Source organism: Elephas maximus, chromosome X (assembly GCF_024166365.1).
Source record: "Elephas maximus indicus isolate mEleMax1 chromosome X, mEleMax1 primary haplotype, whole genome shotgun sequence".
Classification (NCBI taxonomy): Eukaryota; Metazoa; Chordata; class Mammalia; order Proboscidea; family Elephantidae; genus Elephas; species Elephas maximus.
The window spans coordinates 1,247,130-1,262,988 of NC_064846.1; the positions used below are offsets into that span (position 1 = coordinate 1,247,130).

The 15,859-nt window shown below is 41.7% G+C and overlaps 1 protein-coding gene across 1 annotated transcript in view; it reads left to right on the forward strand.

Moving 5' to 3' along the window:
• MPP1 (MAGUK p55 scaffold protein 1) overlaps positions 1–14,500 on the forward strand; it is a 46,084-nt gene extending 31,584 nt beyond the window's left edge. Inside the window, exons 6-12 of the mRNA XM_049872414.1 lie at positions 7,120–7,316; positions 8,719–8,825; positions 10,232–10,312; positions 10,776–10,856; positions 12,070–12,272; positions 12,424–12,498; positions 13,851–14,500. Coding sequence (XP_049728371.1) covers positions 7,120–7,316; positions 8,719–8,825; positions 10,232–10,312; positions 10,776–10,856; positions 12,070–12,272; positions 12,424–12,498; positions 13,851–14,027 — 921 coding nt within the window. The 3' untranslated portion in view covers positions 14,028–14,500. The remainder of the gene's footprint in view (positions 1–7,119; positions 7,317–8,718; positions 8,826–10,231; positions 10,313–10,775; positions 10,857–12,069; positions 12,273–12,423; positions 12,499–13,850) is intronic.
• Positions 14,501–15,859: the final 1,359 nt, after the last annotated feature.

The following is a 15,859-nucleotide window of genomic DNA, read 5'->3' on the forward strand; positions in this document are numbered from 1 at the left end:
ATACCTGGTATAAATCCCACTTGGTCGTGGTGAATTATTTTTTTGATATGTTGTTGAATTCTATTGGCTAGAATTCTGTTGAGGATTTTTGCATCTATGTTCATGAGGGATATAGGTCTGTAATTTTCTTTTTTTGTGATGTCTTTACCTGGTTTTGGTATCAGGGAGATGGTGGCTTCATAGAATGAGTTGGGTAGTATTCCGTCATTTTCTATGCTTTGAAATACCTTTAGTAGTAGTGGTGTTACCTCTTCTCTGAAAGATTGGTAGAACTCTGCAGTATAGCCATCCGGGCCAGGGCTTTTTTTTTGTTGGGAGTTTTTTGATTACCGTTTCAATCTCTTTTTTTGTTATGGGTCTATTTAGTTGTTCTAGTTCTGATTGTGTTAGTTTAGGTAGGTAGTGTTTTTCCAGGAATTCATCCATTTCTTCTAGGTTTGCAAATTTGTTAGAGTACAATTTTTCGTAATAATCTGATATGATTCTTTTAATTCCAGTTGGGTCTGTTGTGATGTGGCCCTTCTCGTTTCTTATTCGGGTTATTTGTTTCCTTTCCTATATTTCTTTAGTCAGTCTAGCCAATGGTTTATCAATTTTGTTAATTTTTTTAAAGAACCAGCTTTTGGCTTTGTTAATTCTTTCAATTGTTTTTCTGTTCTCTAATTCATTTAGTTCAGCTCTAATTTTTATTATTTGTTTTCTTCTGATGCCTGATGGATTCTTTTGTTGCTCACTTTCTATTTGTTCAAGTTGTAGGGACAGTTCTTTGATTTTGGCTCTTTCTTCTTTTTGTATGTGTGCATTTATCGATATAAATTGGCCTCTGACCACTGCTTTTGCTGTGTCCCAGAGGTTTTGATAGGAAGTATTTTCATTCTCGTTGCATTCTATGAATTTCCTTATTCCCTCCTTAATGTCTTCTATAACCCAGTCCTTTTTCAGGAGGGTATTGTTCATTTTCCAAGTATTTGATTTCTTTTCACTAGTTTTTCTGTTATTGATTTCTAGTTTTATTGCCTTGTGGTCTGAGAAGATGCTTTGTAATATTTCGATGTTTTGGATTCTGCAAAGGTTTGTTTTATGACCTAATATGTGGTCTATTCTAGAGAATGTTCCATGCGCGCTAGAAAAAAAAGTATACTTTGCAGCAGTTGGGTGGAGAGTTCTGTATAAGTCAATGAGGTCAAGTTGGTTGATTGTTGTAATTAGGTCTTCCGTGTCTCTGTTGAGCTTCTTACTGGATGTCCTGTCCTTCTCCGAAAGTGGTGTGTTGAAGTCTCCTACTATAACTGTGGAGGTGTCTATCTCACTTTTCAATTCTGTTAAAATTTGATTTATGTATCTTGCAGCCCTGTCATTGGGTGCATAAATATTTAATATGGTTATGTCTTCCTGATCAATTGCCTCTTTTATCATTATATAGTGTCCTTGTTTATCCTTTGTGGTAGATTTAAGTTTAAAGTCTATTTTGTCAGAAATTAATATTGCTACTCCTTTTTTGCTTATTGTTTGCTTGATATATTTTTTTCCATCCTTTGAGTTTCTGTTTGTTTGTGTCTCTAAGTCTAAGGTGTGTCTCTTGTAGGCAGCATATAGACGGATCGTGTTTCTTTATCCAGTCCGAGACTCTCTGTCTCTTTATTGGTGCATTTAGTCCATTTACATTCAGCGTAATTATAGATAAGTAACTGTTTAGTGTTGTCATTTTGATGCCTTTTTATGTGTGTTGTTGACAATTTCATTTTTCCACTTACTTTTTTGTGCTGAGACGTTTTTCTTTGTAAATTGTGAGATCCTCATTTTCATAGTATTTGACTTTATGTTTGTTGAGTCGTTACGTTTTTCTTGGCTTTTATTTTGAGTTATGGAGTTGTTATACCTCTTTGTGGTTACCTTAATATTTACCTCTATTTTTCTAAGTAAAAACCTAACTTGTCCTATATCGCCTTGTATCCCTCTCCATATGGCAGTTCTATGGCTCCTGTATTTAGTCCCTCTTTTTGATTATTGTGATCTTTTACATATTGACTTCAACGATTCCCTGTTTTGAGCTTTTTTTTTTTAATTAATCTTAATTTGTTTTTGTGATTTCCGTATTTGAGTTGATATCAGGATGTTCTGTTCTGTGACCTTGTGTTGTGCTGGTATCTGATAATATTGGTTTTCTGACCAAACAATTTCCTTTAGTATTTCTTGTATCTTTGGTTTGGTTTTTGCAAATTGTCTAAGCTTGTGTTTATCTGTAAATATCTTAATTTCGCCTTCATATTTGAGAGAGAGTTTTGCTGGATATATGATCCTTGGCTGGCAGTTTTTCTCCTTCACTGCTCTGTATATGTCATCCCATTGCCTTCTTGCCTGCATGGTTTCTGCTGAGTAGTCTGAACTTATTGATTTCTCCCTTGAAGGAGACCTTTCTTTTGTCCCTGGCTGCTTTTAAAATTTTCTCTTTATCTTTGGTTTTGGTGAGTTTGATGATAATATGTCTTGGTGTTTTTCTTTTTGGATCAATTTTAAATGGGGTTCAATGAGCATCTTGGATAGATACCCTTTCGTCTTTCATGATGTCAGGGAAGTTTTATGTCAGCAGATCTTCAACTATTTTCTCTGTGTTTACTATCCTCCCTCCCTGTTCTGGGACTCCAATCACACGCAAGTTATCCTTCTTGATAGAGTCCCACGTGATTCTTAGGGTTTCTTCATTTTTTTAAATTCTTTTATCTGATTTATTTTCAGCTATGTTGGTGTTAATTCCCTGGTCCTCCAGATTTCCCACTGTGCATTCTAATTGATCGAGTCTGCTCCTCTGACTTCCTATTGCATTGTCTAATTCTGTAATTTTATTGTTAATCTTTTGGATTTCTGCATGCTGTCTCTCTATGGATTCTTGCAACTTATTAATTTTTCCACTATGTTCTTGAATAATCTTTTTGAGTTCTTCAACTGATTTATCAGTGTGTTCCTTGGCTTTTTCTGCAGTTTGCCTTATTTCATTTCTGAGGTCATCCCTGATGTCTTGAAGCATTCTTTAAGTTAGTTTTTTATATTCTGTATCTGATAATTCCAGGATTGTATCTTCATTTGGGAAAGATTTTGATTCTTTTGTTTGGGGGGTTATAGAAGCTTTCATGGTCTGCTTCTTTATGTGGTTTGATACCGACTGCTGTCTCCGAGCCATCACTAAGACATAAAAAAAAAAGATATAGTAGTGATTTATTCTATAATTGCTCACTGAGTCTTATCTTGTTTTGTTTTCTTTCCATATATGTGGATGGGCTACTAGATTGTGCTGTCTTGTTTGTTGTAGCCCTTGACTGACTTATGACCTATGACCAGCTGGTTTGGGCTGTTGCCAGATATATATGCCTGAGTCTATTCACTATGCTTGAGTAGAATCTGATTTTGGGTCATCAAGTGTGTGCTGCACCCTAACACCTATCCACCTCAAGAAGTAGTGGTGAAAGCTGTGTGCACCAGATTCTATTATCAGCTGGGGTTCACCCTCCGGGGGGGGGCAGGATGCTGACAGGCTTCCCCCAAGTGTCAGTGAGGTAGGTGTGTCTCTATTCCTATAGCACCTTGGTGGGAGGGCACTGCAGCTGTACCTTAGGTCCCCAATGCAAGTACCTCTACTGATTGGTAGGTGTCACCCTCCTTAGACCCCTAAGGCAAGAGGCTAGGTGGTCTGGGGGGAGCTTCAGCCTTCAGTCCCCTGTTGTGGGTCAGTTAGGGCTCTGTTGAATAAGCAGAGATATCAGACCTGGGAAACTTGTTTTTCCAGTAAATCTACTAAAAAAATGCAGTCAGATCCCTATCAGAACTGCCTTTGCATTATAACAGCCACCTTGTTCCCTGTAAGGATGAAAGCCCGAGATTTGGAGCATATATGCTTGGCTGGAGCTGGTTCTGTGTTTTTAGTCCAATTAGGGAAGGATTTTTGGTCCCTGGGTTTTTTGTGGTTGCTTCTCTCAGGCCGGAAGAATGGGTTAGGAACAGACCAAAAAAAAAAAAAAGGGAAAAGCAAAGCTGCAGAGCCGGAGCCGTTCTCCCTCTGGCTCAGGAAATTGCAATGTTAATGAAGCCGCCTGGGAAGGGGAGGGGAGGATTCAGAAAAACAGGAGAGAGTAGCAGCCCGGAATATAGCCAAAGTTGCTTATCTTGCTTGGGATGACCATTTTATCTGAGATTCCCGAGGGGCGTGTCGTCTATGTGTGCTGGCTGTGTGGAGATTGTCCCCGAGGGTCTAGCCCGCTGAAGCCGCGGTCAGATCCTCCGCTGCCAGTCCAAAGCCCAGTGTCAAGGTTCCCCTGCTGGGACGCTGCACTCCCGGCTCCAAAATCAGTCGCTGCCTCCCGGGGACTTCTCGTCCCGCCAGCCGTGTTGCCGTGCTGTCTCCGCGGACCGGCTGGGCCCCCTCCTGGGGCTAGTTCAGGGGAGTAGGGCTGCGCCCCGTGTTTGCCCCGTGACAGGATGTCGTGTTCAGCTCCCCTGTGCCCAGTCCAAAGCCCGGCGCCAAGGTTCCCCTGCTGGGATGCTGCACTCCCAGCTCCAAAACCAGTCATTGCCTCCCAGGGACTTCTCCTCCCACCAGCCGCGTCGCCACGCCGCCCACGCAGACTGGTTGGGCCCCCTCCCGGGGTCAGTTCAGGGGGGTAGGGCTGTGCCCCATGTTTGCGCCCTCACAAGATGTTGTGTTCAGCTCCCCTGGGCCCAGTCCTAAGCCCGGCGCCAAGGTTACCTGACTGGGACGCTGGCTCCAGGCTCCGAAAACAGTCGCTGCTTCCCCGTAGTTGTTCGTTCTCCGTCTCTGTCACTCAGGTCAACTCTTTAAATCTGTGTTTGTTGTTCAGGGTTCGTAGATTGTCATGTATGTGATCGATTCACTTGTTTTTCTGAGTCTTTGTTGCAAGAGGGATCCGAGGTAGCGTCTACCTAGTCAGCCATCTTGGCCCCAGTCCAATCATTGATCTTTAAATATTAAATTTTCTTGCATTGCTAGACTAGGTCCCAGTTGGTTGTGATTTATTATCCTTTTTATAAATTGCATTTGATTTGCTAATGTTTTGTTTAGGATTTTTGTATCTCTGTTGCTGAGAGAGATGGTAATATTCTTGTCAGATTTTGGTATCGTAGTTGAGAAATGTCATGTCTTATAATCTGTAACCGTTTATATAACATTAGCCTTGTTTTTTCAAATACTTAATGTTTGGAAAAATTTACCGGGGAAGCCACCAGGGCGTGTGCGTCTCTGTTTGAGGGAGGGTTTTCAATAATGGATTTGTATTTTAAGTAAGTTGCATTTTTCAAGGAATTTGTCAAATGGATTGGTGTGAAATCGTTTATAATCTCTTATAACCTTTTTTTAATATTTCTAGGATCTCTACTTGCAAATTGTATTTTATTTTCCTAATCAACCTTGCTAAAACAAACAAACAGAAAACTCATTGCCATCCAGTCAATTCCAACTCATAGTGACTCTATAGAACAGAGTAGAACTGCCCTATAGGGTTTCCAAGGAGCGCCGGGTGGATTCGAACTGCTGATCTTTTGGTTAGCAGTTGTAGCTCTTAACCACTGTACCACCAGCGCTCCTCAATCTCGCAAGGGGCTTCTTAATTTCATTAATCTTTTCAAAGAGCCAATTTTGACTTTTTGTCAGTCCTCAACTCTAAATTTATTTTCTATTTCACCTCTTTATTATTTCTTCCTTTCTCCCTTTGGGTTGAGTTTGCTACCCTGTATCTAGATTATTGAGTTGGAATTTTGGATTGTTGATTTTTAGCCTTTCTTTAATTTAATTCTATAAATTTTCTTCTAAGCGCTACCTAAAGCATCTTTAATTGCTTTCTACCTGAATCGCGCTATTGTCAGAGACCAAACTGTATGATTCTAATCCTTTGCATTTTGTTGGGTTTTGCTTTATGGCCCAGCGTATGGTCAAATTTGGTAAATGTTTTGTGTGTGGTTGAAAGAAAAAAAGTGTATCCTGCATGTGTTCTGTCCTTAGCCATTAGGTTAAGTTTTTAATCATTTTGTTCTACTTGTCCATATCCTTTGAGGTTTTTTTAATTATTTGTGGTAAGCATTGATTTATAATCTTTTAAGTCAGTAAAGTCATGGATATATGGGAATGTAAAGATATATTTAACCTTTTACATCAACAGTAATTTTTTTTTTAAATCATGAAACTAGGGAATGTTTTATTCCGAAGCCACAACTGGGTTCAAATTATTTTCCTATGAAAAATGGTTATTTGGATGGAGTGCTTAAAGCATTTTTTCTCATTATGAAATAATATTTTTATTTTAGAAAATATGGGAAGTATTAAGAGAATAAAAAACACTCCTAAACTCACTGCCAGAACTAACCATTGTTAAATTTTGGTATACTTTCTTCCAGTCCTTTTTTCCTATGCATAAATGCTTATATTTTTAAAATTTCAAGCATACCAGGTGGTCTTGTTTAATGATATTCTCATTTCATGTTATATTGGCAGTACTTTTCAAGGGCATTCAATATTCTTCTACAAATTGATTTGTATAGTTACATGGTAATATATCCAGTAGATGGTCATAACTTAACCAATTCCCCATTCTTGGAAAATTAGGTTGTTTTCAATATTTCAGCCTCAAAAATATAACACATATCTTTATTGACAGCTCTGTTTTTATTTATATCAGAGAAATGCCTTAAAGTAGAAGGTGGGGCCAAGCGGTATTAGTCTTTGAAGATTTTTGGTATATTCATATTGCAAACTGTTCTCTAGGGAAGATCTCCCAAGTGTAACATGCTAGTGGCCTGTGGTATCTCCCATAGTGTTCCTCTGAGACTTCATGAGCACGAAGAACTGGCTTAGACCCTTATCCATCCTCATCCTCATCTGTACTCATTTCTTGATTGCATTCAGGTGGAGCCCATGGCTGATGGGGGAACCCCAGTGCTTTTGAGCTCTTTGCTTGCCAAGACCAAGTTGGTGCCTGCTGAGAGTATTTCAAGTTTGCAACTAATTCTGGAGGATGAGACTCTGAGAAAATTGGAGGAAATGATTTGTCTTTCAATCCTGACCCTATTTATTTGCAGCAGGACCATCTGCAGTTCAGTTTTGCCTTCTTTTTTCAGATGTTTATGAGAGCACAGTTTGACTATGATCCCAAAAAGGACAATCTGATCCCTTGCAAGGAAGCAGGACTGAAGTTTGTTACTGGGGACATCATTCAGATCATCAACAAGGATGATAGCAACTGGTGGCAGGGGCGGGTAGAAGGTTCCTCCAAGGAGTCAGCAGGATTGATTCCTTCCCCTGAGTTGCAGGAATGGTGAGCTGCTTTTATATGGGTGGAATTTGCAAATGGAGGGAGCATGTGCCTGCCACAAATAATCACTTATCTTCAAAATTCTGTTATCTTGTGTATGGCTTCTGTTTCTCCCCTTAGTCTCCCTGACATAATGGGCATAAGTGGGTCAGCAATGACTTATAGATAAAGGAGTCTGCATAGTACTTCATTAGTATCTGGTCCTTACTATCCTGAAATGAGAGAGAGAGATGGTAGGTGGGGAGAGGATCTGATGGAGTTGAGACACACAGAGAGAAAGAGACAGACAGAGATGGACAGACAGATGACAGTCTGAGAGAGAGAGAGAGAAACGCACACAGAGACAGATACACACACACACACACACACACACACACGCACACAGAGGATACTGAGAGTGAGAGCGAGAAAGAGGAGGATCTGGAGAGCCAGCATCTGGGGAACCCAGGGTATTGGGGCTGTGAGCACCCGGCTGGTTGGAGGCCACTGAGGGGCCATCCGGGGAGGACAGAGCAGGGACCAGGAACTACAGCCACTTAGTGGGGTGTGGGCAGAGGCCAGAATGGAGCAGGTTCAAGAGATAGGAGGAGTATAGATAGTCCTTTTGAGGTTTTTCTCTAAAGAGGGGGAGAAAGGATATATTAGCCACAGGGCAAAGCAGTGTCAAGAAGTGGTGGCTTGGTTTGGGTTCATTTTTTAAAACGGGAGAGATTAGTTTGTACGTTTGTGTGCTAATAAGTTGATGCAGTAGGAAAGGAAAAGCGTTCCTGCACACAGACTAAAATCAGCAAAGGGAAGAGGCACAAGGGCAGCATTCAGGAGAGCATCTGGTTGTCCTCTCCCGTGTAGTTCTATGGATGGTGCTTACTTTGTTAACTATCTGCCATGCCCCGCCATAAGTCCCATTGTTGGTGTAGACTATCTGGGGTAGACCAAGGTCCCAGGTAAACAAAAACTCTCTTACTGGGCAGGACGTTGTGAGGGGTTCAAGGTCATTTCCCAGGAACAAGGGCCAAACCTACCTTTAACCTTTAGGCAAGGTTAATCCTTTACTGCACAGCTCTCATCATCGTCTACAGGGGTTACTGCAAAGAGAAGCTACTGGGGCACAGGGATGGCTGATGGTGCACCCTTTTCTGTTTTCATAGTAGTCAGTAGCAGAGAAAACCTCATTTGACTTAATGTTTGCTTCAGAAACATGAAGATGGAGACCCTGTGGGAGACTGAATTTGATTTCACAGGTGACAGGAATGGAAGGGAGGAAGGTGACCAATCCTAGATGTTTAGTGTACAAAGGAAAGGGGGTTCCCAGAGCCACAGTCACAGGACAGACAAAAGACCCTGGGGCTCTAACCTGCCTCCAACACTGTGGATCCTCTGATCACTGTCGTCTTTTTCCTACTAGGCGAGTGGCAAGTATGGCTCAGTCAGCTCCAAGTGAAGCCCCAAGTTGCAGTCCCTTTGGGAAGAAGAAGAAGTACAAAGACAAGTATCTGGCAAAGCACAGCTCAAGTAAGCTTTCTGAGTGTCTTCCCTCTCCAGGCTCCTGGCAGCAAACGTTAGTGTGTTTTCCAATCTCTTTAACCTGCAGAAAATGGGAGATACTACCCCTGGGTACAGTATTCAGTGGGACGTATAATCTACAGAAAGTCTTTAATTTCTACTTTATGTCATTTTAGAGGAAAAGCTGTATGTTACAGTAGTAGTTGAGAATTTGGGAAATTGTAAAGATCTCAGAAAACATTGTTCATGAATGTCAAGGATCTGCTGCTGGGTCTATGGTTCATACTTAACGGAGTATTTTGGGTCTTCCTGTCAATGTGATTCCTCGTTGGATCATTTTGAACTATTGACACTGCTGTATTTGGGCATCTTCTCTTGCCTTCAGGTTTTCTGTTTTCATAATCTTAGTAATTTAGTTAGTTTTTAACCAGAAACAAAGTTTGACACTGGCTGAAATCAGTGGAACAATGTCAGTAGATATGAACAAAAGCTAGTGATCTTCCTGTACCTGCTCATTCTCCTTATCCCTCGGATAACCAACCAAACGGCCTTCCATACCTTTTCTCTATGCTCGGGCTTTGTTCAGTTTGTCAGCACCATCGGCATGACCCAGCTGCAAGGTTTGAGGAACCCCAGAGATTAGTATGTTTTCCTGAGAACTAATTCTGGATTTGTTTTTTACCTACCACGGTTGGAAGCACAATAAATTAAAATTATAAATGGGTTCAAGTAGATTTCAGATTAAAAAATGAATGATCTACCATTCTGTTGGAGCAAACAGCGTAACAAGGAAGTAGACATGGCTGGAGTGTCAATGGTGGGAGAGAGGAAGTGGGACAAGAACTCAGGCCAGATCATGGGGAGCCTCAATGCCATCGTTAGTGTTTTCTTGATTTATTTTAGCTTTTTCAAAACCCTTTATTTTGAAATAATTTCAAATGTATAGAAAAGTTACAAGAATACACTTCACCTCTACGTGTCAGCAACTGTTAACGTTTTCCTCCATTTGCTTTCTCTCTCCCTATGGAGAGACTGTAGATAGATATGGCTAGTTAGACTGCCTGAATACGGAAAGAGAAGCTGTAGACTTACAGCAGCAAAGCTCTTTGTTCAAATAAACATTCACTGGCACTGTGAACAAAATATAAAGATTTTATTTATGTATTTAGTACATTAAAAAGCTTGTTCCTTATGCTTTTGTTTTAAAGAAATCCCCTAAAAGCTTCTTTTTAGTAATTCTGCATTGCAAGTCCACAAATTCATATATACACCAAGCATCTTGCAAAAGCGTTTTGTACATGTAGATATTATTATAATAAATTGAAAAACATATGTACGTAAAAGCATTTCTGTGTTCATGGTAGCTTTTGGTCAAGACAGCAGAAGTATAATTACTTGGTTTTCTGTATCTGTAGTTTTTGACCAGTTGGATGTTGTTTCCTATGAAGAAGTTGTTCGACTCCCTGCATTCAAGAGGAAGACCCTGGTGCTGATAGGTATTTCTCATCACCCTCCACATTGCTTTGCTAGTTAAAGAGAATATTTCTGTCCTTGTTTTTCCACCTGCTTTATGTGCCTCCCCCCAGCCCAAAAAACAAAAAAAAAGGCAGGGAGGAAGAAGAGAAGTGAGGTCTCTTGGATCCCACCAGAGTAGGTATAAAGAATTCTCTGGGTCCTTGTGAGAACCCCATCTTGAGGTAGGTATATAGTGTTGGCTCCGCCTTAAGTTCAGCTCCATGAATTTTGGAGAGCTCAGTAAAGCTAATATCCTTAGAAAATGAACATAAAATGCTCTGAGTAGCCCCCAAAAAAGCCCAGATTAAAAAAAAATGTTCTGAAGCTACTTGGCAGCCCCTTTCCTACTCCCATTTCCACCATTGTTTTTGGAGAAGGAGATGGGAGCTTTCATCAGAATCATAGCAACCTGGCTTCTCTCCCTTTTCTTTTCTCCCTTCACAGGAGCCAGTGGGGTGGGTCGCAGCCACATTAAGAATGCCCTGCTCAGCCAGAATCCAGAGAAGTTTGTGTACCCTGCCCCATGTAAGTAGCTCCTGGGGGCCTGGAGTAATGGGTGTCTCATCATTTAGCACCCCACTCAGTCTGAGATACCATAGTGATCTTGTTCTGATTACTTTATTTTAAATGTTTGACTATTAAAAAAACAGAAGTTGGAAAGATTACAAAGGTAAGCATTTTTCACCCATAGTCTCTCCAACTAACAAAATAACTAGTGTTGTTTTTTTCATTCTCTTCTATGCTGTTTGCCTACATAATAAGCTGTAATAAATATATTTTTATCCATGTTCCTATACTGTCTGCCTAATTCATTTTTGAGAACTATTTTATAGAGCATTGAATGGATGTACTATAATTTACTTAGCTCTCCCACTATTGTTTGGCATTTAGGCTGCCTCTAATTTTCGTGAAACATCTAAACCAAAGCAGTATTTAGGAAAGGTGTAAACAATCTCAGTATTAGTCTTAGATATAGAAAAGAATAGGGCCAGTGATCAGGTGGGAAATGAGATCACACCTCCATTCCCCGAAGTGAATTTGTATAGCAGAGTTGTATATATTCCCAGAGAGAGATGCTGCTAATCCAAGAAGAAAACTGGATTCTAAAACCTGATAAGATTCATATTTTTTGATTCTTTGCCTCTCTGTTTTGCTATTTTACTCATGGGCCACTGAGAGTGGGATCAGAAAGCAGAAGGCCCTGGGTTGAGGAGTGAGTGGGGGAAGCAGAAATAACCAATACATGATCCTCATTCAAGAAGCTTGAATAAGAAGGGAGAGAAAGAGTAATAAGGTCAAAGGAGGGTCGTTGTTTTATAACACAGAAGGAGACTCATGTGTGGTTATAGATTGAGGTGAAGGAGCCCATTGAGAGAGACAAGTTGATGATACAGAAGACAAAGGAGGTGTTCAATGGAAGATGAAAGGAGGTCTACTAGGAGGAAGTTGGGAGTATTGTGTTTCCATACTCTCAAGCTATGATATCTGGAGCTTAATTTACTTAAAGGACAACTATTTGAGTAATAGAAGGTGCTGTGGCTTTTAAGAGCATTTTAACATGGATCTCCTGGGATGCATCACCTCTGAGCATCAGACCTTCAGGATCCCATGGGATAAACCATCTAATAAACCCTCTGCATCAGAGGCAGCTAGGTTTTCAATACGGACACTATGGTCCAAGCCTTTGAGAGACGGTAAGGACCCAGGTTCATCAGGGCATTTGGGTTCTTGTACACAGATACAACACGGCCACCCAAGAAGAGTGAGGAAGATGGGAAGGACTACCACTTCATCTCGACTGAGGAGATGACAAAGAATATCTCTGCCAATGAATTTTTGGAGTTTGGCAGCTACCAGGGCAACATGTTTGGTACCAAATTTGAAACAGTACATCAGATTCATAAGCAGGACAAAATTGCCATCCTTGACATTGAGCCCCAGGTTAGTAGGCATGAAAAGGTAGGAGTGGATGGGCTTGGCCATGCAAGGGGTGGGAAAGGTAGGGCTGAAAAGCGAAGCTTGTGGGAATCTTCTGAGAGCTTAGGGTTGCTTAAGATACTTCTTCCTTCCTCCCCTTTCCTCTTTTTTCCAGACCCTGAAGATTGTTCGGACGGCAGAACTTTCACCGTTCGTTGTGTTCATCGCACCTACTGACCAGGGCCCTCAGGTGGGAAGGAGAGTATGTGGGGGCTGGGGCTCAGCTCTAGCTTGTGGTCACATTTCTCATGAGTCTCCTGGCTACTGCTGTCCTTCTTCCTTCAAGGCCAAGAAGCCAAAGGGCAGCATGTGCGTTTTATTTATTCAGCAGACATGAACGACTAGCTTGGCCAGTGCCCATGCTAGGTGATGGGGGATAGAATCAGTTCAACACAGTCATTGTTCTGGGGGTGCTTAGAGGTGGACAGTGAAGCAAATCCTGACACTTCAGTGTTACGAGGCTTGGGTGGGACCAGCAGGGGAAAGGACAGAGAGAAAGGGGTCCAGGTTTGCAGTGAGTCATTCAAAACAAATGAAAAGGAATGCATTGCAAATCTTCCTCCCTTTGTCCCCCACTACCCAGTTCTTTCCTGCTCCACAGTCAACCCTGCCCACCAAGTAATCACTGTTAAGTGTGTTTAATGTATCCTCCAAATGTTCTTTATTCGACACCTTGTTTTTTCATTTAACCTGTCAGCATGTAGAGCAGTTCCGCAGTCTTTTTATAATCGCAGTATGTCATAAGGTGCCCTGGTGGTGCAGTGGTTAAGAGCTCAGCTGCTTACCAAAAGGTCAGCAGTTCAGATCCACCAGCCACTCCCTGGAAACCCTATGGGGCAGTTCTACTGTGTACCTATAGGGTTGCTATGAATCAGAATTGACGTGACGGCTATGGGTGTTTTGGTTTGGGATGTGTCATTATTTATTTGGGTTGTTTTATAACTTCCTATCATAAACAATACTGCAGTCGTAATCTGGAGAATACATTCCCACAAGTAGGGTTACTGGGTCCAAGAGTGTATGCATTTATAATTTTGATAAAACCCAAAAACCCAGTGCCATCAAGTGGATTCCGACTCATAGCGACTCTATAGGACGGAGTAGAACTGCCCCATAGAGTTTCCAAGGAGCGCCTGGGAGATTTGAACTGCCGACCCTTTGGTTAGCAGCCGTAGCACTTAACCACTATGCCACCAGGGTTTCCTAATAATTTTGATAGATATAACCAAATTAACCTCTATAGAAGTCATAGCGATTGACAGTCCCTCTAACTTCAGACATGAGGAATGGCTGTGGCTTCAAAGTTCTTGCAGTGGGCTTTCTCAAGCAGTAAACCAGGCCCCCTTTCCCCATGCTGCTTCAATGCCCAGAAAGTGTATATTGATACTGACTTCCTACCCCCACCGGTTCGGTGGTTTCTTTTGCCCCAGCTCTCACCTTCAGAAGGCTTAGGTTGCTGCACCAGGAAGTTCAGCCCCTTCCCAGTCACTAGGGCAGCTGGGAAGCCCTATTTCACTATAGTGCTTTCTCTCTCCTCTGCAGACTGAAGCCCTGCAGCAGCTGCAGAAGGACTCTGAGGCCATCCGCAGCCAGTATGCTCACTACTTTGACCTCTCGCTGGTCAATAATGGTGTTGATGAGACCCTCAAGAAATTGCAAGAAGCCTTTGACCAGGCATGCAGCTCTCCACAGTGGGTGCCTGTCTCCTGGGTGTACTAAGCTTGCAGAATGCAGTAAACCACTGTGTGCCCCTGATCTGCGCACCATCACACCCCTCTCTGGCATTTGGAACTCCATTTCTCTTGCTCTAAGACAAACAGGGTCACTCCAACTAGCTTTATCTGTCAGCTTCCAGCTCCTAGCAGTTATCCTAATTAGGCCAGTAGGATTCAGTCTTCTTGTTCAGGCTCCTGAAGGGCTGGACTATTTGATTTTCCTGATAGATGGGGCCCCATTGGTCTGGATTTCAAAAGGATCTCTTGGGGGCCAGAAGTACTATGAGAATGCAGCCACTCATCAAATTGTGCACAGTGAGGATAGCAGTGAACCCTGTTTTTCTAAAGCCTGTGCTCTTTCACCTTCCGTTACACTGGGAACAGGAACCTTCTAAAATGCCAAAATGAAACCTGTACAATAGGATGTCTGCTATAGGGAAACCTTCAAAAGCAATAAAAATGTGCTGTTAAAATGCCAATGACCTTGTAACTTGTTGGTTTCCCCTGCACAAGCTTTTGGAAAGGTAAATGGTGACCCTCTTCATTTAAGCTGACTGGACAACAGCATTAACACAGTATGTCTCTCCTGGGTTAAGGCTGGAACAGAATCCTAGAATCCAGAGATCAGACTAAACCAGCCTCCTGTCTGTGGTTAGGAGGAACCGGTTTCATTATAGCGGGTATGTGTATCTGTGTAACAAGGCTGTTTAATTTCTGCTTCATGGGGAGATTACTCTGAACTCTGATCCTCAATTCCCTTTGTACTGGCCCTGGTGGTGACATGTTTCTCAGATCTCCTTTCTTCCTCTTGACAGCCACTCTTTTAGCTTCCTCTTATTCTCAGAACACACGGCTTTCACACCATCTATGTGTGTGAGGTAGCCCAGATTAAAGTGTCACAGCATGGACACTTCTGTTCCTGCTGTTGAGTATCACATTAGCCCTGGAAAGCTAAGATGCAACCACAAAAATTATAAACGTTTGTGCCCTAGAAGAACCCATCCTTTGCATTCATGTTCTGTAAGAAACAAGCAGCCAAGTCAGAAGACCCAGCTGCTGGCGCCTGAGATGTCAGGACCCCAAGAACTCGGCTGGGAAGTGAGTCAAGTCAGAGTGTGGGTCCATATTCTCTGCACCTACCCTGCGAGGCCCAACAGCCCTTCCTTTGCTACATAAAACCTTTCTCCTCTTGATTATTTTGGACAGACCACTGAATTTGTGATGATATCCCTCCATTATCTACTTAACAGCTTTAAGATAGCAGAGTATTTGATCCCGTGTCAGGGTGATCGGTCCGAAGTTGAATGTTGTGAGAAACAGAATCAGAGACTGTGAAGCCAACTAAGCATAAAGAAAAAACATCAACTAGGAAATAAAGGACCCTGGATTTCTTATATGACCTTGAGTACATCCCACCTGAATTTAGAGAGCATCCCAAGAATAGATTTGACACATTGAATGCTGATGACAGAAGACCAGACAATTGCAGAATGACATCAAGGACATGTGAAGAAAGCAAAAGGTCATTAAGAAGACAGGAAAGATCAAAATGGATGTCAGAAGACTCTGAAACTTGCTCTTGAACATCAAGTAACTAAAGTGAAAAGAAATGATGAAGTCAAAGAGATGAACAGAAGATTTCAAAGGGCGGCTGGAGGTGACAAGGTGTCATAACATGTGCAAAGACCTGGAGTTAGAAAACCAAAAGGGAAGAATATGCTCAGCATTTCTCAAGCTGAAATAGCTGAAGAATAAATTCAAGCCTCAAGTTGCAACACTGAAGAATTTTATGGGGAAAATACTGAATGATACTGAATGACATAGGAAGTATTAAAA